The sequence below is a fragment of the Rhinolophus sinicus genome, linkage group LG09, assembly GCF_036562045.2.
Source record: "Rhinolophus sinicus isolate RSC01 linkage group LG09, ASM3656204v1, whole genome shotgun sequence".
NCBI classification, from domain to species: Eukaryota; Metazoa; Chordata; class Mammalia; order Chiroptera; family Rhinolophidae; genus Rhinolophus; species Rhinolophus sinicus.
This window is the reverse complement of record NC_133758.1, coordinates 94,798,148-94,825,873: the sequence shown is the minus strand read 5'-3', so window position 1 is coordinate 94,825,873 and position 27,726 is coordinate 94,798,148. Positions and strand designations below refer to the sequence as shown.

The 27,726-nt window shown below is 35.2% G+C and overlaps 1 protein-coding gene across 2 annotated transcripts in view; it reads left to right on the top strand.

Annotated features, from left to right (window-relative positions):
- Positions 1-27,726, top strand: part of CRPPA (CDP-L-ribitol pyrophosphorylase A) — a 215,473-nt gene that overhangs the window by 35,853 nt on the left and 151,894 nt on the right. For both annotated transcript variants that reach the window (XM_019727133.2, XM_074340804.1), the window contains exon 4: positions 25,527-25,631. In XM_019727133.2, coding sequence (XP_019582692.2) covers positions 25,527-25,631 — 105 coding nt within the window. The remainder of the gene's footprint in view (positions 1-25,526; positions 25,632-27,726) is intronic.

Genomic DNA, 27,726 nt, shown 5'->3' with positions numbered 1-27,726 from the left:
TAATGGTTTACATTCATCAGTACTAGACTACATATAGAACAAGAATATACTTATTGGTACATTGTTAGCAGAATGAAACCAAGTGGAGGGGATACTATCACACTCATAAAGAGCCATAGGACTTTGAAATGACAATGGATGAGTGGATTTTTGATTTTCCCACGTATTATGTGATTGTAAGCAGATTATGCAACCTTTCAGTTTCAGTTTTCTTACAGTACAAGGCTAAAAGTAGTATGTATCTCAAAGGGTCAGTGGGAAGTTTGGATGCACTAACCCGTGTAAAATTCCAAGTAGAGTGCCTGCTATTAGAAGTGTGTGCGAGCTGTTATGTACAAATATTCCCAGGATTGCCTGGCATGAAACAACAATCGTGTATTGCATGTTGGCTGCGTGTTGGTTGACCTAGGCTGGGCTTGACTAGGCGTCTCTAGTTATTGCTGGTCTTGTTATGCATGGCTCCTTGCTGAGGGCTGTGCTCAGGTTTGCTCTATGCGTGTTTGTTCTGGAACCCAGGCTACAGGGGCAGCAGCTAGCTTAGGGGAGTTCTTACAGCAATGGCAGAAATTACAAGAGAACAAGTGGAAAGATACGATTCTTGATAAGGAATAGCATGAACTAGCACACTGCCACTTCTATTTACATTCCATTGGACAAAGCAATCTATGTCTCAGTCTGTGATCAACCCAACGTCAGTGCAGTACATAGGTACACATCATGTTTATGAGATTGTGGCAAGGGTAATATGTATATCATTCTACAGGGAGATGAAACAATTATGACCAGTATTTCAATCTTCTTCAGTGCTCAACAATACTAGATGTTGCTTCTGCTAGTCTTCTTTTAACTGTTCTTAACCTCTTTTTCCTCCCATTCTTGCCATGAACTTCCTGGTATGAGCAAAATAGGTGCTGAACCTGTAATGTTCTTGTGGTTTTAGCAGCATTACAAGCATGACTGGCCACGTATCTTTTTCTCAGCTGACGTAAGCTCTTTTCCTTACACTCTGGCTTAATTTCACCCTTTAGGTCACAGCTTAAATAACTCCGTGTGAATCCTTCCCGTCTGTGCTTTTTCCTACTTCTTTTCTAATTATTTTATTTGCTTCAGAGTATTTATTTTCATTTGTAATTATCTATTTTGTTTGTGTACTTGTTTGCTACCATTATCCCCATATAATATATAGTCCACAGAGGCAGGGTCTTTGTCATATTCGTATAATAGACAGTAAAAATATTTTCCATCCATTAGAAGAATAAACAACCTGGATGAAATGATGGATATAGGTGTATACTTTTAGTTGAAATGGATTATCTTCTCGTAGTGTATCTCATTTTGGTGCGGCAGTTTACTACAAGCATTTATTAAAGAACACGTTAGGATAATTGCACATAGAATGAGGGCTTACTTTGAGAAATAATGGTTTCCTATGGAAGTGAATTTAGCAATGATTAAACTAAACCTTTATATCTTAATGATGCAGAGGATTAAAGGAAATCATTTGGAGTCTGGAGGAAATAACCTGAATAAATATTCCAGCTCCAGCAGCACATTGCTTATGTTTTTAGAGTGAATTTCCTATACACCAGGTCCTTGAATAATGTCATTTTGTTCAATATCATTTTGTTATAATGTTGATGAGAAAAAAAAATCAGTTTCAGGGTGGGGCCACTGTCTGTATGGAGTTTGCACATTCATCCCATGTCTGCGTGGGTTTTCTCCAGGTCCTCCATTTTCCTCCCACATCCCAAAACTGTGCATGTGAGGTGAATTGGTGTGTCTGAATGGTCTCAGTTTGAGCGAGTGTGTGGGTGTGAGTGAGTGCACCCTGCGATGGAAGGATGCCCTGTCCAGGGTTAGTTCCTGTCTTTCTCCCTGAGCTGCTGGGATAGCACTGGCCACCCTCAACCTTGAACTGGAATAAGTGGGTTGGAAAATAATTACCTTACTTATTTTATTAATTTTTCTTAAATGTGTGTATAACTCACATTTATTTCAGTGTTTAATATTAGTGGTGTTTTGGGTCTTTATTTAGTTTGGTGATGATTTTGTGACCAGAAATATACCATAGGAATTTGCCTCTTGTTTATATCAATTAGCCTCTTATAAAATTGGTTTTGTTATATGTCATTTTGTTTAAAGTCATGGTTTTCAAAAACTTATGGCTAGCATTAAGGGAGGATTTACTGTATATAAAATGAGATAATTCCACATATTTTATAAGTGTTATAGGGCTGAGAATGACATTACAGCAGAGTTCCCAAACTAGTGGCTTGAGAATTGAGTACTGCCTACAGATGTGTCTGTCTGTCCTACATATTTTTTTAACTGAAAATTTTTTTGTATTACAAAAGTTCCACATTATTTCCTTCTTAATAAAAGATTCTGGTTCTTTATAACTTCTACCTCTTTATTTATATCCTCTAATTGATGAGGGAACTTTCTACGAGAAAATGTCTTTCTCTAAAACATGCATTTGTGCCTGTTTTGACCTTTTCATTGCCAGTAAGTAGATAGGATTTTCCTGATCTGCTTATTTAGCCTATTTCCTCCCATTAGAATACTAAATTATTTTCACATTAGATGCAATTACTGGTATAATTCCCTTTGATTAAATAGGTAGAATATTTAAATTTTATTAAGAGATATTTCTGGAAACAGTACTATTAATAAATAAAACAAAGCATATTGCCCATGGATCTATTGAGTTGAAAATACATTCTTAGGATATATAATCAAAGGTCGACTTGTTAAGTATGGGTTCATTATTAATGTATAGATGTTATGGTTGCCATGAGAACAATGGTTAGATTTTTGTAAGGGTGTGTGTGTGTGTGTGTGTGTGTGTGTGTGTGTATAAGAGTGAAAGAAAGAGAAAAAATAAAATAGATTTTAGAGGGAGAAAGAGGAAGGGAGGGAGAAAAGTGGAGAGAGCGAGGGAGGAAGGGGAATGGAGGGAGGCAGAAAGAAACAGCCACAGAGACAGATAGACATAAATATGGAGACAGATGGAGAGAGACTAAAAGAGAGACTAAGAAAGAGAAACAGATACAGAGATGTGAAAGGGAGAGAGAAAGGAGAAGGAAACACAGGGAAAAGCAGACAGAGATAAAGACAGAGAGACTGAGATGGAAGAACACAGACACAGAAACAGAGAGAAGGAGAGTAACAAAGGAGATACAGACTGTGAGCATATTCTGCAGAAAAAAAGAGTGAGTGGAAAAGCTGAGGTGGGTTGGATTAAATCATAATTTTCCAAACAGGGTTCCATGGAACATTGTTCCTGAAGATATTGTTAAGTTTTGGAAAAAGGTCTCATGGTGAAATATTTGGAAAATTCTAGAAATAATATCCCCCATTTGAATATTCAAAATGCATACTAGTAAACTAATATCTCTGAAAGGAAAGTGCTGAACTTTGTTTAAACTAGCATTTCCTGAACTTATCTGCATAAGGGACACTTTCTGTGGATCATAGGTAGTAACACTCTGAGAAACGAGTGTATTTCTACAGAAGAAACTGACAGACTTGTACATGATTTTATTCACTTATTTTAACTTTGCATTTAAATTAAAGGTAAATGGGGAGATATGGATAGGTGAGGAGTCCAAAGGCAACCATGTTTTAAATATTCTTTTGGAGAATAGAAATCTACTTACTTTTGCTAAGTGGTGTCATATAACTAGTGCAGATAATAATGAAGTGTTCATAAATTTACAAAATCACATGATTTTTATTTGTGCTATAAAACTTTAAGAATGTAATTAATTCTTATTGCTTTGCACAGTTCCTGACATGACAGTTGTTAATTTGTGTGTGTATGTGTGTTGGTAATGGATGAGTACATTTTATTGTGATCTTTAACATGATTTCATAGCACTTTATCATTTATGAGAAAGTTTGGGGAATAAAATAATTTTTAGCTGCTTATCCTTAGTGACTTAGTTTTACCTTTTCTGGATTATTAAATTCAGGGAAAGCTATTGAAACTTTTGAAACAAGCAAGAACATTTTCTGGTCCAATCTGATCTGAGTATCTCACAGATTTTAATGCAGTATTTCTTTTACTTGTGGCTGACATCATCACTTCTAGGGACTTTTCCTTTTTATGTATTTTGTGATTGCAACAAAATGATAATTTTTATTTAGGCCTTTTGTTCTTAGTAACTAAGGAGATTCCTTATGAAAATATATAAATTAAAGCTTAATATGGCCATAGACTCCATGGCTTTTTGTATGTGTGCATGTACACATCCACATGTGTAGGATTAACAAGACATTAATGAAAGAAATTGAAGAAGACACAAATAAATGGAAAGATACTCTGTACTCCTGGATTGGAAGAATCAATATTAAAAAGTTCTTATTACCCTAAGCAGTCTACAGATTCCATGCAATTTCTATCAAAATTCCAATGACATTTTTCAAAGATATAGAACAAATAATCCCAAAATTTGTATGAAACCACATACACACAAAAAAAACCTCGAGTAGTCAATACAATACTAAAAGAGAAGAACAAAGCTAGAGGTATCATGTTCCCTAATTTCAAACTATATTACAAAATTATCATAATTAAAACAGTATGGTATTGGCATAAAAATGGACACATAGACCAGTGGAACAGAGTAGAGAACTCAGAAGTAAACACATGCATATGCAGTCAACTTATGGCAAAGGAGCCAAGAATGTATAATGGGGAAAAACCAGTCTCATCAATAAACCTGAACAGCCACATGCAAAAAATAAAACACTTTTACACTATACACAAAAACTAACTAAAAGTGGATTAAAGGCTTGAAAGGTAATCATAAAATTCCTAGACTAAAGCAGGTGGTAAGCTCCTTGGCATAGGTCTTGGCAATGATCTTTTGAAACTGACTGCGAAAGGAAAACAACAAAAATGAAAATGAATAAATGTGGATTGTATCATAGTATAAAAGCTTCTGCACAGCAAAGGAAGCCATCAACAAAATGAAAAGGCAGCTGCTGCCTTTAATAACCCTCAGATTGAGGAAATGTTATCATGCATCTGGTAAAGGGTTGGCAACCAAAATATATAAAGAATTCATACAACTCACTAGTGAAAACAAACAATCTGATTTAAATAATGGGCAGAATATCTGAATAGATATTTTTCTAAAAGAGATATACAGATGCCAACAAATACATGAAAAGATGCTCAGCATCACTAATGATCAGGTAAATGCAAACCAAAATTACAATGAGGTATCACTTCACATCTGTTAGAATGGATGTTATAAAAAATACAAGAAATAGCAAGTGTTGGCAAGAATGTGGAGAAAAGGGAACCTTGTTTTTGGGAATGTAAATTGGTGCAGCCAATGTAGAAAACAGTATGGAAATTCCTCAAAAAAGTAAAAGTAGAACTACCATACAATCCAGCAATTCCACTCCTGTGTATTTATCTGAAGAAAATGAAAACAAAAACAAAAACAAAAACCTAAAACCAACTAACTGTGTAACAAAGTTTTAATCCTTTGGTTAAAAATTAAGGCACAGTTCTTGAGTCTTTCAGGAGACTGAATAAAATAATATAAAGAATAAACCACAAAAGGGGAACCATAAAAAAGAAAAAAACAAAACAAAAAACCTCAAAGTATTTTATGTAAGTTGGAGGATATTTTCTCCCTAAAGGTTCCACAGTTACTGGATTTGTCCTTCATTAATGTCATCTACCTCCAAGCTGAAATACATATGTAGCTTTAAAATATACTATTATGAGAGAAATTAAAACAGGAAGCCTCTTTAATCTGAGTTGTACGGAGAACTGAGAAAAAAACCTAACGTTACGAAGAGTTTATCTTAGCCTTAGGCAAAGGCAATGTGTGGTGGGGATTATGGCCTAGCATTTTGTAGGCAAATTAATGATAGGGGGATACACCTTAGTCATGTGTGGTGAATTTCTACTTCTGTGCAAAGTGAGGGGGAGTGAGTGTGTGTTGCATGTTGCACTTTTATTGTTAAATCAAAGAACTCCTTCCTCTTTAGGGCGTGTATTGATATATCATATGTACACATTTAAATATATGTATTAATATAAACATATATATTGATACATACATTTTCTTAATAAGCATAAATTTCAAGAAGAAAATCTCCGTTTAATTTAGGAATATTTTTGTGAATTGAATGTATGAAAGAAGGAGCATTTATCCTGAGGAAAACATACACGTCTCTCCAATGGCTGTTGACTTGGAGTTAAGCATTTTTCTGTCTGTACTGATGCACTCTGAACAAAAATGTTAAGGGTCCTTCTTACTAGATACCCTTAATTCCCAGCCACCTTCCCTTGTTTTTCTTCAGGTTGAGATCTAGTTGAAAATAATTAGAGTTTCAGAGAGTGAATTGGAGAACTCCCACCCATGGGAATGGAGAAATTTCTTTCAGGTTGATGATTGAAAGGATGATGTGAGATATTTTTACTCTTTTAGGAAAAATGGGACAAAATTAAAACATGATGAAAATGAACTGGAAAGTCTTACTCCAGTTCATTTCACACTATTCTAACCTGGAAAGATATCAAGATTTAAACTCCTATTTTTCTCTTTGACATTGTGGCAAGGCACCCAGAAATGGTACTGGCTGGGGCAAATGTGATGGCATTTGGCCCAGTTTGGATTTACATCAGTGAGGAAGTTTGTAATACCTTTTTTCTGTGCATTTGAATGATCACGGGATAGCTTCTAGTCTTAAGTGTAATCACCCTGAGATCTTTCACAGGCATTAGACTTTCTAGAAAAAAAATTCACACAACTTAACAAATTCCACAACATTTGGCAAGAACTATCTAGATATGTTTTGCATCTCTCTGTCTCTTAACCTCAAAACATAACATGCAGAATTGATTAAATGTATTTAACTTAGATTTTTTTCCGGGAATATTACTTCAGTTTGTTTTTTTTTAGTTTTTTTTTTGTGGTTTCAATGCCTAAACATTAAGATAATTTTAGCTCATAATGTACTTGATGGCTAGTCAATCCTCTGCTTATTGCGGATTCCCTGGAGAAACTACCTGTGTGATGAGCTTTCTAGGACAGAAGCTCTCTCTTGATCTCACGACATCTGCATTTTAAGAGAGATTTCCTTCTTTAAAATCTATAGTGTTTCCTACTCGATGTTTTTTTCACAATGAAAACTAATCAGAGCTGTTTCTTTCCCTGTCTTTTTTTTTAATGCTTAATCTAGGCCCACGTCTGTTAGATGTTTGTTTAATATCATGGTAATCCTTTGGGAGAGGGAATGTACTCTTGCTTACATTGAATAGCAGGGAATAAATGTCAACACTCAGGGAATAATAATTACTAATCAGGGAGGGAATGCAGTTCTTTCAGATGACTGAGTGCTGGGGTGGGTAGGAGTCTTATGGCTTGTCCTTAGTGCTGTCACTGAACTTTTTTTACTTCTTCCATTTTTTTTTTCTTTTTACTTAAAACATTTTCTAATCATTGTTGAAAGGGTATTTTGAGAACATGATTTTGGAGCATAAAGATTATAATTTTAACAGTATTTTGAACAGACTACTACCAAATGTGTTGCCAAGTCTACTACATATTGCTAAAATATTGTTCTAAAAGAAGTAAGTTCCAGTTCTTTTGATGTTCACTGTATGGTAGATGGATTCCATTCTCCAAGTCTACTTTAAAGTTAAAAATGGAATCCTGTGAACGTCCGACAATATAGAGTGTCTTAAAACCATTATACGTGGTAGGAGATGCTGTCAGTGTTCATGCCGATGATGAGCTGAGACTCTGGTGACATCACATATGTTGTGAAAGGTACCCAGGTACCACTCTTGTTGATTTACTTATTAATATTTCTATTAGAATATAGCTGACATGCAATATTATATTAGTTTCAAGGGTACACCATAGTTATCCAACATTTATATGCCTGAAGATGTGATCACCATGATAAGTCCAGCAACCATCTGACCATGCTATCACAATATTATTGACTATATTCCCTATGCTGCATATTACATCCTCATGACTTGTTTTATATCTGGAAATTTGGGCCTCTTGTTCTCTTTCACCTTTTCCTACCTTTTAACATTTTTCAATTACAGTTGACATTCAGTATTATTTTGCATTAATTTCAGGTGTACAAGCTAGTTGTTAGACATTTATATAATTTAAGAAATAATCCCCCTGAAGAGTCTAGTACCCACCTGGTACTATATATAGTTATTACCATATTAGTGACTATATTCTTTATGCTTTACACCCCCCTGACTATTTTGTACCTCTGCCCCTCCTACCAGTCTCGAGGTGGCTTCTTATGCATGTCTTTAATTGTAGAGCTTCAGTTCAGCAAGACTTCAAGCAATTCTCAATGATGGTTGTTCTAGAGTTGTAATTTTGATGTGGTCATGAGAGGAGGGAATCACAGTGCTTACCTACTCTGCCATCTTGACTGGAGTTCCCCCAGGTACTATCACTCTTACAGATTTTATTTAGTCTATTACTTCCTTGTTGTTTTGGTTTGGAAAAGGCATTTTGAATAATTTGCCATATTTACAAATGATTATCAGTGATGTTTTTGGACTTACATAGTCATCACTCTTTCAGGAGAATTTTGAGACAATTGCCTCTCTTGAGGATTCTTATTGTGCCTGGAACTTTTCAGTGTCTACACAACCTCCCTTGTGTTTGCAAAAAAGAGAGACTCAGTTTTCCAACAAAGACATGTAAGTTATTGGAAAAATATAATTGGTTGGTAACTGGCAAATTGCTAAGACTTGAGTTATTTCTCAAGGGTTTTTGTTGCTTTATGATTAATTCATTATTTTTCAATCCATCTGCCTAATTTATATTTTGTATTTCCTTGGAACGTCTTTAGCTTTAGTTGCCATAGCTCTTCAGCTCCAAGACCAGGGCATGGTATTATATTTGACTTCCTTTCCCTATTTGAAAATTCTTTCATTGAGTTCTAGTTCAAATTCCTTGGAGATGAAACCTACTTAACTCTGCTTTTTTCATCAGCCAGTTTATCCAAATTTAAGCCACTGATTGTCTGAAGGATTGGCTGCTCTGGGGATAGGTCTCCACCAATAGATCAATCAGCAAAATCTAATGAATGGGGTTGAGGAAGGAGGGAATGACAGGAAATAAAACAAGGTTGGTGCTTCCTTAGCAGGAACTGTAGACTATGCATTTTCTTTAAAAAAAAAAAAAAAAAAAAAAAGTGAGGCCAGTGCAAGCACCCAGCATCTGTAGTTTACCCTATTTAAACATTTTTCAAGTACATTGTCTCATTTGATCATGTCTAATCATGGGAACAAAAGCAGATAAATTCAGGCAAAGTTTGAACACCTCTCATTGTTTCAGGCAATTTCATTATTGAGATAATAAAAAGAAGGATGAAATTAGAATTTTCTGTGTCTTTTGTGACTGTTATATCATGGACAGTTAACAGAAGGAAAATGAGGTTAGCGATTGTGTACATGTTCTTCTCATGGAGATGGCAGAGGTACAAGAGAGTGGAAATACGCAAAGCTTATTAAAACCTAGATTTGCAACTGGTACACTGTTATTTCTACCTCATTCTATTGGGTAAGTCAAATCATTTGGCTAAACTTGCAGTCAGTTCCCTTTCCCCATCCCCAGGCCCTAGCCACCGTTGATGCCTTTTCTGTACCCTGTGGTTTTTGCTTGTCTAGAATGTCATATAAATGGAATCATAGATATGTAGTCTTCTGTGTATGGCTTCTTATACTAAGGATAATGATTTTGATATTCATCCATGTTGTTGCACATATCAGCCCTTCATTCCATTTTATTGCCTAATAGTTTTTTTTTAGTTAGTATTCATCTTAATGATTTAGTGTTCAGGCAACTTTAATTCCTGCTCTCTTAGTTATGACTTATCATTTAAGGATGTAGACACAGAGTTTTCTATGACGCAAAGGAGCCACAGAGTTTCATAGATAACGTTTAAGTCAAAGGTTGATGCTGGGGGAATTAGACAGCAAAGGTAAAAGACTTGCAAGAAAGATTTGAAAATATCACGTGAAATATGAGAAAATGAGAGAGAAAGCTGAAGGTACTAAAGTTAATATAAGGAGTGGATCAAAAAGAGGCTACTGGACAAGTTGTGTAGAAGGTGTTATAATTTTAAAACTATACTTTTGCTCAACAAAGGACTTGAGATAATGGTCAGACTTGGGTTTAAAGCAGATTGTTATAATTTTACTTGCTTGCACTGAACTCAGGTTAAAATCTGTGCAGCCTATAATGTGTCAATTAAAAAGAATAATAGAGCTGATTTCATGAAATCCTCATTGCTTCTCTTCAGTTCCCCTCGTCTGTGAACACACCTCCAATATGGCTGTCCTTGTGTTACATTTGCTTGTATGGTTTTCCCCAGTCTTCTCATCCTTCTCAGTGAGCAGTGTTGCCTGGCATAATTTCCGTAAATATTTTCTTAGTAGATGGGTAGATGTTTCCCAACTTCTCTGACCCTTCTCTTTAATGTTTCTCCCATAAATGTTGGGTGTATATTTACAATTCCTATCAGTACTTTTATTAGATGTACTTACTACAGGTAACTTATATCTAATCAATGGGTAACTGAGCCTACACAATAGACCTCTTTTTTCTACAGCTTTCAACCTGGGTAATAACATCACCAATCCTTTTCCTACTGAAATAATTTCTGGCTCTGGGCCCTCCCTTCTCTATATTTTCTGGATTTATTTGAGATCCTTATGCTCTCTTGAGATTATGGCAACAACCTTATAACAGTGCTCTGTGCATGTGTTTAAAACTTCCTTATCTCTGGGATTGGATAGTGCTATAGGGTTTCAGTTTTTACCTTAGTTGTTTACACTGGGACTTGGTTACGTATGTGTGATATGTCTACTCAGTGTGTTTCTGGGCAATATCTTAATGTTTTCTTAATTGTATTGCTAAGTTTTGATGAATTTACTATTTCCAAGAAGATACATGCGAGAAAAGAGTATAAAACATTCCTGTGGAACTCTTAGTTTTTAACTGTGGTTGACAATATTTTATTGTGAAGGTCAATAGAAATGGCTGAAAACACAGTTTTAGAATTAGTGGTAAAAGTAAATCTTTGTAAACTTATTTAAAAATTTGTACCCAAAGAAATCTTGTCTTTCACCAGATCTTTTGTACTTTGTTTCCTGAAGAGTGAGGGTTAAATTTATGTTATCAGTCTCATATGGACTTACTCTGAGATTATTTATTTACTCATAAAATGACCTGATATATTGTAAGAACAAAGCTTCTTGGTTAACAGTCAATCCTGCAATTCTAAAATACATTGCATAAGTCAAACAATGTAAATGTATGCAAAATGCTGCTAGTTTGATTTTCAGATGATAAATTGAATGCAGGTGTTCATTGTTTACCTAATTGTAAGGTAGGCTATTTTGTTTCTACTTGAAACATTCTGAGCATGGATCTATAAATGCAGAGTGAGAAACCTGTGCATGCATGCCTTTGATTTCATTTTTTTCTAATGTATATATTGTTCTTTGTTGGGCAAGCTTCCCAGGCTGCCTTGCAGAAATAATACTGTGAATGATGTTAAAGCTGGAAGGATAGATATGTAATCGGATTACTTGTAGCCATAGACCATCACATAATTACCATAAAACAATGGTTCCTAACTTTATTGTCTGGTTTATAAAAGCTTTGAAAGTTGTGAAATATCTTCCCAGAAAAATAACCGCATTATACACAAAATATTTTTTTCCCCCAGAGGTTTATCAGTCACTCTGACTCCTTTTCATTTACCTCAAGTTAACAACTCTGCTACATTCTCATACATTGTTTATGGGAATATAAATTGAAAACACCTTTATAGAAGACAATTTGGAATTATTTATCTAATTAGAATGCACATACTCCTGTTTCTGGGTAAAGATACCAGACTGAACATATATCTAATGTTACCCACTCTTCAAACCTCATTAAAGCTACTAGAAAGGGATTAAAAACAACATGGACGCGTAAGAATAAGGAGAATAAGAGAGGGGTTGATGGCAAACAAACAGCTGGAGAGCAAGCGAATGAGTAATAACTGACACAGTAGATCTCAGAAGGCTGACTTATAAAAGAGTTGCAGGTAAAGCTAAGAATTAAAATTGTCTACAATAGAATTCCAAAAAGTTCAGGATGTTGTGGCAACAGGTACCTCTAGAACTGAGTGAAGGGGGACAAAATAAGGTGGGTTTTCTGACAACTATTTAAGAAGCAGTCTGATCTTCAAATCATCTTCTGTACTTTATGATCCTACCCACCCCCTCACCTACAGAGGATGGTGGGATGAAGTGCTCCGTATTGAATGCAGTCAGGGCAATGAGTGCCTTGCCCAAAACAGTGACTAATAAACCATGTGCATACTGTCTGCTGAATGCGGAAGCTCTTGTCCTCTTCTCCCACTCAACAGCCAGCATCCTGGTGGCTTGGCTTTCCCTCCTGGCCAGAAATTGGAAGAGTTTTGTTTGGGGAATCTGTTCAATCTAAGAAGAAATACCTAAAAATACTGTTCTCAGAGATTCTCCAGTAAACATCTCAACCCCATCACCCGGCAGTAAAGTTTACCCTACAGAATCTCCACCTCTGTACTCATTGCTTAATAGCTTTTTAATCTTCCACTCTTAAATATAAGCTGACGGGTATTAGCATACCATCTAAAGAATGCACTTACTGTGGAAGGTAGAGACCAAAACAAACAAAAGAATAATATGGAGGAAGCAGCAAATATACAGGGAAAGGAAAACTTTTATAAAGTTAATGTCATTACAGAGATAAAAGTTATTGAAACATGAAATAAGATCAGAATGCTAGAAAAATAAAAATTTAGAGAATAAAAAAGATCTGGGGTTAAAAATAAATCCAAGGAACTCTCCCCCACAGGGCAACAAAATAAAATGTAGAAAATAAAATAAAATTAGATGTACAATCAAAGGGAGCCAATACTCAATAACAAAAGTTTCCAAAAAAAGAAAGCAGAGGGGAGGAAATACCAAAGGAATATGCAACAAAAAGAATTTTTAAAAAGTTATCTCTTATATTACCTTTCTCAGAAAGCTATTAGAGGATTTGTTCCACAGAAATGAGAGAGTCAAATCAAGAAAGATTATAATGGGACACAGGAGATGGGAGATCCATGACAGGAGAGTAATGAAGATTATCCTTGGGATGATGATATAGGGAGTTTTTAGGATGCTAGCTATGTGGCTGGCAGAGGACAACCAGTCCATGTTGACAAAGATCAGACAACTCAAAAGGTGACTTCTTCAGGAATAAAAAAAGTGGTATAATGCCTTATGTGTCTGGACATCCTGAGAGTAGATCTAGACAAATTGCTAAGTGTTTGCTGTTCAATGAGTCATATGTATATAGAAAACCAAACACTTAAAAGATAAGTCCTAATTCCAGGGAAAACAAAGACTTGTGGAGGAAATGAATTATAATATATGACTTGGCAGTGAGTAGTGTTTGCATAGTCAATGATGTAAATACTCAGTATTGATTCAACCAAAATTATGATCTAGAAGGGATGGGAAATGGGAAGTGTTAATGTGTGTTGTGGTGAGGCTGGGAGGAAAGAAGACAAATTTTTCTTCTTCCATAGATGATGGCCAACTCAGAAAATCAAGAGGCAGCGTCACAAGTATGTTATTTAGAGATACAATGTGATAGGTAGACTAGTCGATCCCAGTTCTTCAGTCTTCTGCCACAGTATTCTACTTTTGCACTCTTGCCATGGCCTCCTGACAAGTGAAGTATATTTCCCTGCCTCTTGACTCTGAATTTGGCCTCCCAACTTGCTTTGGTATTTTGGCAGATGTGATACAGGCAGAGGCTTAAATGTGCTTGTGCTGTTCTGCTTGCCCTCTTGTGCTTCTACTGTTACCTTAAGGAAAGCATACTCTCGTTGGTTGCTACATCTCCAGTTTGGTCTGCAGAGTGCAACCCATAACCCTACAGTTTGGAAACAGAGTCATCTTAGCTGTCCCACAGCTGTGCGAGTAAGAAAAGTTTATTGCTACATGCCACTGAGATTGGTGTGTATTTAGAAGGAACGTGATTGCCTCTGGGGAAGACAAATTAAGGTGGAGGGGGTAGGGTAAACTTTCTTAACTATTCTTATGTGGATATTTGCTTCTTGAAACTGTGTACATTTGTAACTGATAATATATGAACTAACATTCATGAAATAAGAAAACAGATTATATGATTGATTTGTCGTTGGAGTTTGTAAAGTAGATCTAATGGATGGACAAAGAGAGTGAGGTAGTTGAGGTGTTCATAATAAAATTTTTCATGCCTTCAACCACAGTCTCCTTGCTGATCAGGGCAGTCTAAGTAATTGGAGGTTTTCCAACACAGATCAAATGGAAGTTTTCCAACCAAGAACAAATTGAGGTTTTACAGGGTTGGTTGCTTCAGTGAGATAACAGGTCAACTTTAATGAGAGTGGAGAGTAAGAGAAATGATGGATGGAGGTTCTGGAGAGACTGAGTTACAGAAAAAAAAAAAAATCAGAGTAGATACAGATAGAGGTGAAACCAAGTTTCCAGGTTTGATTACAGATGTTAGTTGTTCAAGTGAAGATAAAGGTCAAGGAAGCTTCTAGAGTATTTGTAAATTGGTGCACATAGACTTTGAATTCAGCCAGTATATTGTCAGTCATTGGACAATATAATCAGATAGATGTAAATTCTAAGAAGGAATAAAAAGTTAGATATCAAAAACACTAATAGAAATGAAGATTACCTTTGTTTTTTTAGTAGACTGGACACAGTGAGGACAGATTGTCTGAGCTGGAGGATATCTCAGTAGAAACTTCCAAAACTGAAAAGCAAAGAGAAAAGAAGACTGGGAAAAAAACACAGAAGAAAATATCCAAGAACTATAGACAACTACATACTCATAATGGGAATACTAGGAGAAAGAAAAGAGAAAGAAAGAGAATATTCGAAGCAATCATGACTGAGAATTTCCCCCAAATTAATGTCAGATACAAAATCCACAGATCCAGGAAGCTTAGATAACACCAACAAGGATAAATGCCAAATGAACTCTACCTAGGCATATGATATTTAAACCGCAGAAAATCCAAGAGGCAATCTTGATAAAAGACAGAGGAAAAACACCTTACCTATAGAGGAGCAAAGATAAGAATTACACAGGACTTCTCAGAAACCATGCAAGCAAGAAGAGAGTGTGGAGTGAAATATTCAGTGTTGAGAGAGAAAACAACACAACCCTAGAATTTCTACTCTTTCAAATTATCATCCAAAAATGAAGGAGTAATATAAGACTTTCTCAGACAAACACTGAGGGAAGTTGTTGCCTGTACACTTACCTTCCAAAATGTTAAAAAAAGTTCTTCAGAGAGAAGGAAAATGATGTCAGAAACTCAGATCTACAAAAAGAAATTGAGAAGGAATTAGTAAAGGTAAAAGGAAAAGATTTAGTTTTCTTATTTTTAATTGATCTCACAAATAACTTCAAAATATAAGAGCAACAGTATATTTAATGTATGCTTATGCATGTATATATGTATATTAGTATATACCTTTGTATGTTTATGTATAAGTGAAATGAATGAGAGTAATGATACAAGGAAGGGAGGAATTAGGGATATTTATTTTAAGGTACTTGTACTACCTATGAACAGTGTTATTTAAAAGTGGACTTGGATGAGTGGTAAATGCATATTGTAAACTCTAGGACAATGACAAAGTAAAGAAAATAAAATAGTGTAACTGATCTACTAAGAAAGGAGAAAAAAGGAGTCATATAAAATGCTCAATTCAAACCACAAAAGGCAGATAAAGAAGAGAATCAAAGAACAAAGGGCCACAAATATAAAACAGTAACAAATATGGTAGATTTTATTCAACTATGTCAATTACTTTAAATGTTAATAATCTAAATACACCGATTTAAAGGTAGAGATTGTCAGAGTGGGTTAAAAAAAAACAGGATCCAAATATATATTATCTATAAGAAATTCATTTTAATTAGAAAGACATACATATTAAAATTAAAGCGTTTCAGAAAGATATACTATGCTCACACTAAGCAAAAGATAGACGTAGTTATATTAATTTCTGATGGAGCAGACTTCAGACTTTATCAGGGATAAAAAGGGATATTACATAATGATAAAAGAGTCAATTCTATAAGAGGACATAAAAATCCTTAGCATTTATGTGCCTAACAACAGAGCCTCACAGTACATGAAGCAAACCTGACGGAACTGCCAGGAGAAATGAATGAATTCACAATTAATAGTTGGAGTTTCAATACCCATTTATTATAAATGGACAAATCCAGTGGGCAGAAAAACAGTAAGGACATAATTGAACACAGCAATACAATTGATCATTTGGATATAATTGACATCTACCAATTACGTCATTCAACAATACCAGTCTTTGCCAGTTCACATGGAACATTCACCAAAATAGATCACATTCTGTGTCATGAAACACACCTTAACAGATTCAAAATAATAGAAATCATACAATGTCTGCTATCAGACCACAATGAAATTAAACTAGAAATCAATAACAGGAAGACAGGTGGAAAAGCCCCAAATACTTCGAGATTAAATGATACACTTCTAAATAACAGATTGGTCAAAGAATAAATCTCAAGAGAAATTGAAAATATATCTTCAACTAAACACACATGAAAACACAACTTATCAAAATTTTGGGGTGAAGTAAAAAGGAGTACTTAAAAGGAAATATATAGCATTGAATGTACATATTAGAAAACAAAAATAATCTAACCAGTGATCTAACATGCATATTAGGAAATTTAAAAAAGAGCAGATTAATTTCAAAGTAAGCAGAAGAAAAGAAATAAAAGAGCAGAAATCAATAAAAAAAGAAAATAAAAATCAGTAGGCAAAATCAACAAAACTAAAATCTGGTTCTTTGAAAATAGTAAAATTAATATAAAAAATGAAATAAGGGACCCCTTTACAGAATAATGGGTATTAAGAGGATAATAATAAAAAATGTTATGAAAAATTCTATGTCCTCAAATTTAACAGCCTAGATGAAATGGACCAATTCCTTGAAAGACACAATCTGCCAAAACTCACACAATAGACAACCTGAATAGCCTATATCCATTAAAGAAATTGAATCAATAGTTGATAACTTTCCAACATAGAAAGCGCCAAACTCAGATGGATTCACTTGTAAATTCTAACAAACATTTTAGGAAGAAATTATACCAGTTCTCTAGAATTTGTTCTAGAAGAAAGAAGCAGAGGGAGGACTTGATAACTCATTCTGATACCAACCTAATATCAAAACCAGACAAAAAAACATTTCAGAGAAGGATAACTACATACCAGTATCTCATGAACATAAATGTAAAAATTCTCAACATAAATCTGTATTAGCAAATTCTGTATTAGTAAATAGAATCCAATGATGTATGTAAAGAATTACAGACTACAACCAAGTAGGATTTATCCCAGGTGTTCAAGGTTAGTTCAACTTTAAAAAATAAAAAAGTGTTGCAATACATCACATTAACAGACTAAAGAATAAAAATCAAATCATTTCAATAGATGCAGAAGAAAATATTTGACAAAATCCAGCACCCATTTGTGATAAAAACTCTCAACAAACTAGGAATAGAGGGGAACTTTTTCAACTTGGTGAAGACTGTTTACAAAAAACCTACAGCTAACATTACAGTTAATGATGAGAAACTAGACACTTTCCCACTAAGATCAGGAACAAGGTAAGGTCCCCTCTCACCATTTCTTTTAAACATCTAAATGGAATACCTAGCTAATGAATAAGACAAGAAAATGAAATAAATAGTCTGATGGGGAAGGACATAATGAAACTTTCTTTGCAGATGACATAATTATCTACATAGAAACTCTGGAATAATCGAGAAAAAAACTCCTGCAGAGATAAGTAATTGTAGAAATATTGCCGTATTCAGGTTAATATACAACAGTCCATTGCTTTACTATAGATCAGCAATGAACAGGTAGAATTTAAAATTAAAAACACAACAGCATTTACATTATTGTACCTCAAAATGATATGCTTAGTTATAAATCTAACAAAATATGTATAAAATCTATGTGAAGAAAACTACAATATATCAAGATGTCAGTTCTTATTTCTTTATATATATAATTTTTATTAAATTTATTGGGGGAGACATTGGTTAGTAAAATTATATAGGTTTCAAGTGTACATTTCTATATCATCTACATATTACATTGTGCGTTCACCACTCAGAGTCAGTTCTCCTTCCATTACCATATATTTGATCCCCTTTACACTCTTCTACCACTCCTTTCCCCACTTACCATCTGGTAATTACTAAACTGTTTGTGTCTATGAGTTATTGTTTGTTTGTCTGTCTTGTTCGTTTGTTGCTTTCAGTTTTATATTCCACATATGAGTGAAATCATATGGTTCTCGAATTATTCTGATTTATTTCGCTTAGCATGATAATCTCAAGATCCATTGATATTATTGCAAATGGCAGTATTTCATTTTATGGCCAAGTAATATTCCATTGTATATATGCACTACATTTTCTTCATACAGTAATTTATCAAAGGACACTTAGGTTATTTCCATGGCTTGGCTACTGTGAATATGCTGCAGTGAACAAAGGGGTACATGTATCTTTACAGATGAAGTTTTCACACTTTTTGGGTAGATACCCAGAAGAGGGGTTGTATGGTAATTCTATTCTTAATTTTTTGAGGAGTCTCCATACTATTTTCCATAGTGGCTATACCAATTTATATTCCCACCAGCAGTGTATGAGAGTTCCTTTTCCTCCACAATTTCTCCAACGTTTGTTATTACTTGTCTTGTTGATAGTAGCCATTCGAACAGGTGTGAGGTGGTATCTCATTGTGGTTTTGATTTGCATTTCTGTAGTGGCCATTGAAGCTGAGCATTTTTCATCTGTTGGCGGTTTTTCTTCTTAGGTGAAGTGTCTGTTCAGGTCATCTGCCAATTTTCTAATTGGATTGTCTGGGTTTTTTTGTTGTTGTTAAGTTGAATGTGTTCTTTACATATTTTGGGTATTAGCCCCTATTGAAGGTGTTGTTTGCAAATATTTTCTCCTATTCAGTTGGTTACCTCTTTGTTTTGTTGAGGGTAATTTTTGTTGTGCAGATGCTTTTCAGTTTGATGTAGTCCCATTCATTTATTTTTGCTTTTATTTCCCTTGCCTTTGAGGTCAAATTCATAAATACCTCTCTGAGCTCAAGGTCCATAAGTTTAGTACCTATGCTTTCCTCCATTCAATTTGTTGTTTCAGGTCTTATGTTTAGGTCTTTGATCCATTTTGAGTTAATTTTGGTATATGGGGACAGGTAGCAGTCTAGTTTCATTCTTTTGGACATGGCTTTCCAATTTTCCCAGCACCATTTATTCAAGAGGCTTTTCCTCCATTTTATGTTTTTGGTATATGTGTGTGTGTGTGTGTGTGTGTGTGTGTGTGTGTGTGTGTATGTGTATGTATGTGTATATGTATGTGTATATATATATATATGTATATATACATGTATATGTATATATGTATATATTTGTATTTACATATATATACATATATGCATACAGAGGGTGCCAAAAACATGTATACACATTTTAAGAAAGGAAAAACTATTAAAATTGTAATACACAATATATTTTTATTCTCATTTGTGTCTATGTATGTTTTCATCTCCCCTCTTATTTCTTCTTTGACTCCATCTTCCTTTAGTAGCATGTTGTTTAATTTCCATTTATTTGTGGTTTTTCCCACTTTCTTTTTGCAGTTGCTCTCCAATTTCAAAGCATTGTAGTTGGAGAATACGGTTGGTATGATTTCAGTCTTCTTAAATTTACTAGTTTTGTGTCCCAACATGTGGTCTATCCTTGAGAATGTTTATGTGTGCTAGAAAAGAATGTATAGTCTGGTGTTCTAGGATGAAAGGCTCTGTAAATGTCAGTTATGTCCATTTGGCCTAATATACCATTTAAGGCTGATATTTTCTTATTGATTTTCTGTTTTGATGATCTATCCATAGCTGTGAATGGTGTATTTAGGTACCCCACTACAATTGTGTTTTTGTCAGTTTTTGCCATTAATTAGTAGTTGCTTTATGTATTTTGGTGCTCCCTGATTGGGAGACTATACATTGATAAATGTTATGTCTTCTTGTTGTATCGTCTCCTTTATCATTATGAAATGTCCTTCTTTGTCTCTTGTTACCTTTTTTATCATCAAGTCTGTTTTTTCAGACATAAGTATGGCTGCACCTGATTTTCTCTGGATGCCACTTTCCAGCTTGGAGTGTTGCTTTCTACCCTTTCACTTTGAGTCTGTATTTGTCCTTATAGCTGAGATGAGTCTTTTGGAGGTAACATATGGTTGGGTTGTGTTTTTTGATCCAATCTGCTCCTCAGTGCCCCTCATGCTGCCATTGTTGGGCGTTTCTGACATCCAAGATGTCAATTCTTATACCATTCTATAAACTAATTCTAGATTTATATGGAGAGATAAAACACCCAGAACAGCCAATACACTATTGGAGGAGGTGAACAAAGTTGGAAGGCTGAGACTACTCGACTTGAAGAGTTACCATAAGGCCTTAGTAATCAAGACAGTGTGGTATTAGTGAAAGAATAGACAAGTCAGTCAATGGAACAGAATAGAGATCCCAGAAATAGACTCCCATAAATTAGGTAACTGATTGTTGTTAAAGGAGCAAAAGCAATAAAATGAGAGATCATCTTTTTAATAAATCTTGTTGAAACAATTGGACCTCCATGTGCAAAAAAAAGAATCATAGACCTAAATGAAAAACATAAAACTCCTAGACAATAAGACAGGAGAAAACGTAGATGACCATAAGTATGGTGATAACTTTTTAGATACAACACCAAAGGGGATGATTCATGAAAGAAATGAGAAGCTAGGCTTATTAAAATTTAAAACTTCTCTGCAAAAGACATTTGAAAAGAATGAGAATAGAAGCTACAAATTGGGAGAATATATTTGCAAAAGACATGTGATACAAGACTATTGTCTAAAATATACAGAGAACTCTTGAACTCAACAATAACAATACGAACAATTCAATTAATAAAAGGTTAAAAGACCTGAGCAGACACCTCACCAAAGAAGATATAAAGATGACAAATTAACATTGAAAAGATGTTCTAAATCACATGCAAATTAAAACAAAAAATGAAATATCACTGCACATGTATTAGAATGGCCAACATCTAGAACACGAACACCTAATGCTAAGTAACAGGAACTCTCATTCCTTGCCTGTGATTATGCAAAATGGTACATCTACGTGGGAACACAGTTTGACCATTTCTTACAAAAGTAAACATACCTTACCTTATGATCCAGCAATTGCACTGCTTTGTATTTATTCAAATAAGTTAAAAACTTATGTCCATGCAAAACACCTATACATGAATGTTTATACCAGCTTTTTTCATAATTGCTGAAACTTTGAAGCAACCGAGATGTCCCTCAGTATGTGAATGCCAACATAAACTGTGGTATATCCAGACAATGGGATATTATCCAGTGCTAAAAATGATCTGTTAAGACACAAACGACATGGAAGAACCTTATATGCATTATACTAAGTAAAAGAAGCCAATCTGAATAGGTTACGTACTACATGATTCCAAGTGTATGATTTACGGAAATGGCAAATCAATGGAGATAGGAAAGAGTTCAGTGGTTGCTGAGGATTCAGGCAAAGAGGGCATGAATAGGAGGGACACAGAGAATTTTTAGACCATGAAAATGCTTTCGGCACGATACCATAATGATGAACACATACCATTATACGTTTGTGACAACCCATAGTCTGTAAAGGACTAAGAGTGAGGCCTAATGCAAACTGTGTACTTTGGGTGATGACAATTTATTGGTGCAGGTTCAACAGTTTTAACAAATGTTCCACTCTTGTGTAGGATTTTGATAGTAGGTGAGACTGTGAGTATATGGGGGTATATGATATATGGGAAATATCTGTACCTTCTGTTCTATTGTTCTATGAACAAACTGCCCCCAACTCAAAGTCTATTAAAAAACTCAATAAAGAAAGATCCAATAGGAATTAAAATTCTGTTGTGACCTTCACTGTTTATAAAAGTCTATATTCTGTCTTCAAATATGATATATAGCTTTTCTGGGACCATAGTTTTATACTGACAATCATTACCTTTGAAATTGTGAAGAAACTGTTCCATTGCTTTTCTAATTTTTATTGTGGCAATTAAGAAGTCTTGACCACTTTGGATTTCTGCTTCTTTATAAGAGACTTTTTGTTGTTGCTGTTAATTGGGCTTGTTGTATTTTCATCTATTAGCTTCTTTATTTTATAAGAATTTTTCATTTGGAAACTCATTTTCTTCATTACTGCAGTTTTTTTTGAATTGTTTGGTTGCTTCATTGTCCTGTCCTTTTCTGTTCTTTCCTTCTGTATTTTTTATTTTCTCTCACATTGGACACTGTGGTTGTCATTGATTATTCTTTTCTCTCCTGTTTGTTTTCCTGCCTTTTAAATATTATCCTGTCATATTTTATAAGGATAAGTACTTTATTATTCTGGGCTTACTAATTCTTTTTTATTAGCTGCATAGTTTCTAGTTTCTCCAAAATCCTTTGTTTGTTTTTCTTTTTTAATCTATCATGTTTGAGGTTTTCCTTGGCTTTCAGTTCAATCTTCGCTTTCTGCTCTTGTTATGTGCTGGAGATTGGTTGGACTTGGGGAGTGTTATAGTGGGGCTCGTTGACTGTGAGCTTCACTATAACATGACTGGGATAGATGATACTTTGGGGACCTCTGACTATGTGTCCGTAGGACTTCTCCCTGGAGAGAACATTCTTCTACACTGTTTTCGGCTCCAAGTTTAGGGAGGCATAGAGTTCTCAGCATCTGTGTGTGTGTGTGTGTGTGTTTCATGTGACCAGTAATATCACTGTGACCCCCATGCTGGATAATAAATGTTGACATTTTATGCAATTACACGTTCATTTTCATTAACATCTACCATCTTGCTGGTTAACTCCTATTTGTTCTGTCCTTTTTCTCTTTTTCTGCCTGCCTTTGTATTAATTGCTTAGTTTTTATGATTCCATCTTATCACTATTGAATTCGTATTTTTATCTTTAAGATGTCTGTTTCATCATTGCCTTGAGGTTAGGCATACCTGTACATCTAATTACAGTGAACTTCAAAACAATATTATACCATTTCATGAGCACGCAGTAGTAATTTGCTGAAGAGGAGACTGCAAGTAGGTCTAAACTCCTGTTATGAGTGTGGCTTTCAGAGGGTCTATGTTCTCCTAGTTGCCTCCACTGAGTATTTAGCAATTTGTTGAAAGTTTTGGCTGACTTCTTACCTGCTGTATGGCACCCAGTCTTTTCCTTTGGTGTTCTGCTGTAGTTGAGCCAGTGTCAGCGTCCTCTTTCTCCTGGGTGGAGGCATAACTCTTTTAGATTTAAGGCTTACTTGTTCTTCCTGTGACCTCAGTTTTGATGGGTTCAAGAAAAAGTTTATCTGCTTTTTCTTTTGTTCCGAAGTGAGCCTAATTTTTTTTCCAGCTTCACATACCTTAGACAAAAGTAGAAATCATCATCAATGTTCTGGAGAAACAGGAATTCAGAATTTCCTTTGCCATTAAGCATGAGTTTTTTTTAACTTACTGTGAAAGCAAGGTTTTCTTGCCAAACAATGACCCAAACTTTCCTAAATAGCTGTAATATTAGTCCATATAATGAATGACAAATTCAGACTGCTCTTTCTGCCAAGATTACTCAGCCTCTGTTTCTGGTATATATTTCATATATACATGACCCATAATTTTCCATGCTTCCCATTAACCCTGGGGACTGGAATCCTAAAGACTTTATGCAGTTATAGGCCGTTGCCATCTTGGCTGGTATATCTCATTGCTGGCAGGAATATGGCATCAAGTAGTATTCTTACCCACCGGCTGCTGTGGGAAGGAAGTAGCTGTTCCTACAGGCTCCTCTCAGAATGCCATTTGTGAGCACGTTCAAGACTCCTCCACAGATGTGTTCAATATCTTGTCTCTGGAAAGAGTTAGGAAAAGGTTGATTCCTAGCCATCTTTGGGATTTAACTATGTGTTAAAGAGAAAACTCTGTTTACTGTATATGCATCTCACATACAATTAGATGAGACTATGCAGATGTGGGAAGTTCAAAGTGGAGGTTTACTAATACTCATCTTAACTTATTTGAATGTAACTACTGCTCGTAATACTGCATTAAAAATGAAAATAAGAAATATGTCATGGTATGTAGTACATCAGAATAGAAGATTGAAATGGAGACTGTTCTGGTCAATTTGGGACTCTGTGTATAATTGATTGTTACAGTTTCTTGTCCATTAACTTCATGAACAAATATAGTTAAGACTTTGCAACTTCTTGTATGATGAAACAGCATTGGCAAAGGATGCTAAATGTCATAATTATGTTTGTTGCCTTCTAGCAGTCTTTGGTACATGGATAACTGTTTCTAAAATGCAAATCTACCAGATGTCTGAAACTGCTGTATCTTTGTGTGGTGCCTTTGCCTTAAGGGTATCACTCTCCACCAGTTTTATTCAGTCTTTAAAATGAGACCAGAAACCATTTCCTCTGCTAGGCCTTCCCTGATGCTGTCACATAGAATTAAATATTTTATCTCCTTATCTACCTCTAGGTACTCTTCTAGTGGTATATCTATCACGTTCTGTTGCAAAATATTTGTTATAGATCTGCCTCCCCTTCTAGACTTGAGTTCCTTGAGGACACAACATGTCTCATTTATGCTGGTTCTTAATACAAAGCTTCGACATGATACGCAATCAGTATTATTCAGCCGAATTATACTTTGTTGGTGTGGTTCTTCTTAAAATGCTTAAAATTTGTTTTTATATTTTACTAAATCTATGAGAAGCGTTTACATTTTTCTCATAATGAAAGACTGATCTGTTTCCATGTTCAGAATAAAAACATAACGCCTTTCAAAAAGATATATTGATATTTAAAATATTAAGGTGAATAAGAGAACTGTGACCTGCAAATATAGATTGATATAAATATAAGAGAGGGGATTTGGAGTTTTATGAATACATATATTTGTTAAATCAAATTCTGATATGGTAATCCTCAGCCATACCTTCAGGCATTTTAGAAATGTATTTGAAAAGGTAGTTTATGAGTGAAGGAAATAAAGTGTTATATTTATCTGACACCTGAAACTGTTGAGGAAATTCAAGAGTATGATTGCAACATTCTTATTTTCTATTGGCTTTTAGGGCATAGGGAAAATTATTTTGTAACTTGCTTATCGGTAGCTAATTAAAGAGCTTACACATTCTCTAGGCCCTTCCTTTTCTCTATACAACTGATTATTAAATAAATGTTTTAGTTTTCTTTATAATTATATTTAAACTTATTTGTTTTGTTTTTTTCCTACCCAGTGTAGTGACTATGACCTGGAATTTGGAACTGAGTGTTTGCATTTGGCTCTAAAATACTGTCACATTAAAGCCAAACTTGTGGAAGGATCACCCGATCTCTGGAAGGTAATGGGGTTGGTACTTTCCTCGGGGTCGCATCTGTGCTTTTGTCCTTCCTGAAGTCACATACTGCAAGCACAAACATTTTCCAGGCCCTTTAGAAAATGGAGTGGTATAACAGCACTTGGTTTCATACTGAAATAATATTTCTAAGGGAAGGTGTGTGTGTGTGTGTGTGTGTGTGTCGGTCCATACATTAAAGAGTTAAAAAGGGTCTCACTGGGTTTTCTAAGACACCAAAGTATGGTATCATTTCTATTGCTGGATTTCAAGGAAATTTCCTTTGACATAACTTATTCAAACAAATTCCATTTAGCCAATAATATTGTTCACAATTTTTTCCTTGTATGCTGCATATATCCATTTACTCTGTTGTCTTACACTCAAGTGAGTTGAGGATGCGACACTACTTTCCACAGTGGCAGCATTTCCTTTCACACCCTGGGGTGGGAGCTCCAACTTAACTGAGTGGAAAGAATATCTGCACAGTTCTGACCGTGGGGTGGGTAGCTGGACCCACTCACTGCCCTTATTCAGGACTAGGACTCTTCCCTGTGGCAAGGATGACAAACTTCTTTCTTTGTGGAGGGAATGAAGTGGTCATACTATAGCTTCCTTGAGCCAGGGGGTGTTTTACAGTGTGACTCTCTTTCATTTCATTAAGTAGGAATGTGTTGAATTGGACAATAATAATCTGAAATAGAATTGTAAGGTTATTGCATAATTTTGAAGTAAGTATATTGCTGTTTTTGAAATATTGGATGAAATCTTTATAAAGCATCCACCTAAATCTGATTAGTAAAATTCTTCCTTACGCTAAGATTATATGAACCCAAAAGCATATTTCCTCACTGACTTAAAAACAAAACAGGAAGCCCTATGAGTTGATTAGGTATTTTGCACAGTAACGTGACAGGCCTTGATGCTTGCTGAAATCATCTCATACATACTTAAATTGTTCTAAGATTGCAGAATATTGACATGCCTCAATTATTGCCTGGTAGAGAAAATTCATGCAGTATTATTGCTCTCTTAAGAATATCCAAAATGTCATCAATGCAGCAGGCAAACAATTTATTCATTTTGCTTATTCTTTTTTATCTATGGCTCAGATGGTAATATACATATTAATTGTGAGGATTTGGATAATTACCAATTAGGTGTTTTGTTAAAGTTCCAGACTCACATTTCTGTAGAACCCCCTTTGACTCTCTGCTAGACTTCATGTGCAGGCTACGTAAAACAAAGTGGAAACTCTGTGATGTTACATTGCGACTAACATGTTGAGGACACTTTCTGGCTGCATTACTGACGTCTTAGTGTCTGTGATTATTTACCTCTTGTAGGTATTCTGAGCCTTCTGCAAACTTATAAAGCATCCTGAGGTCTGCAGATAAAAGTAAATTTTCCATTTCAATATTTTTTGGGGGTGAAATCTCATATTTCACTGCTTTCTCCAGCAGCACAGAATTAGTCCTCACATCTTGGCACTCTGCTTCTCTTTTATGTACAATACATGTCAATGCACTGAGGCACTGGCCTTTCCAAATGCTTCTCTTTGTTCCCCTGTTCCATCATTTTCATATGTGCTGTTGTGGATTGAATTGGTCCCCACCAAAAGTCCTAATCCTTGGCACCTGTGAATGTGACTTTGTTTGAAAAGTCTTAGATGAGGTCATACTGGTGTAGAGCAGGCCCTAAATCCAGCCTATGGGAATAGGAGAAGAGATGCAGACACGGATACTGGAGAATGCCAGTGATGATGGAGGCAGAGAACAGAGTGATCCATCTACAAGCAAAGCGAGCAAAGTATGGCCGACAACCACAAGAACCTAAGGCGAGGCCAGTAAGGATTCTTCTCTAAACATTCCTGAGGGGGCAAGGCCCTGCGCACAGCTGGACTTCAAACTTCTAGCCTCCATTGCTATGAGAGAATAAATTTCTATTGTTTTAAGCCATCCAGTTTGCAGTTGTTTTGGCAGCCCTAGGAAATGAACACACATGCCAAAGGGTGACATACTCTTAGTCCCAGAGGGATCATCTTCCTAGTATTACTTTCCAAACTGGGAGGGTGAGAGGAATCCCCACTCTTACGAATGAT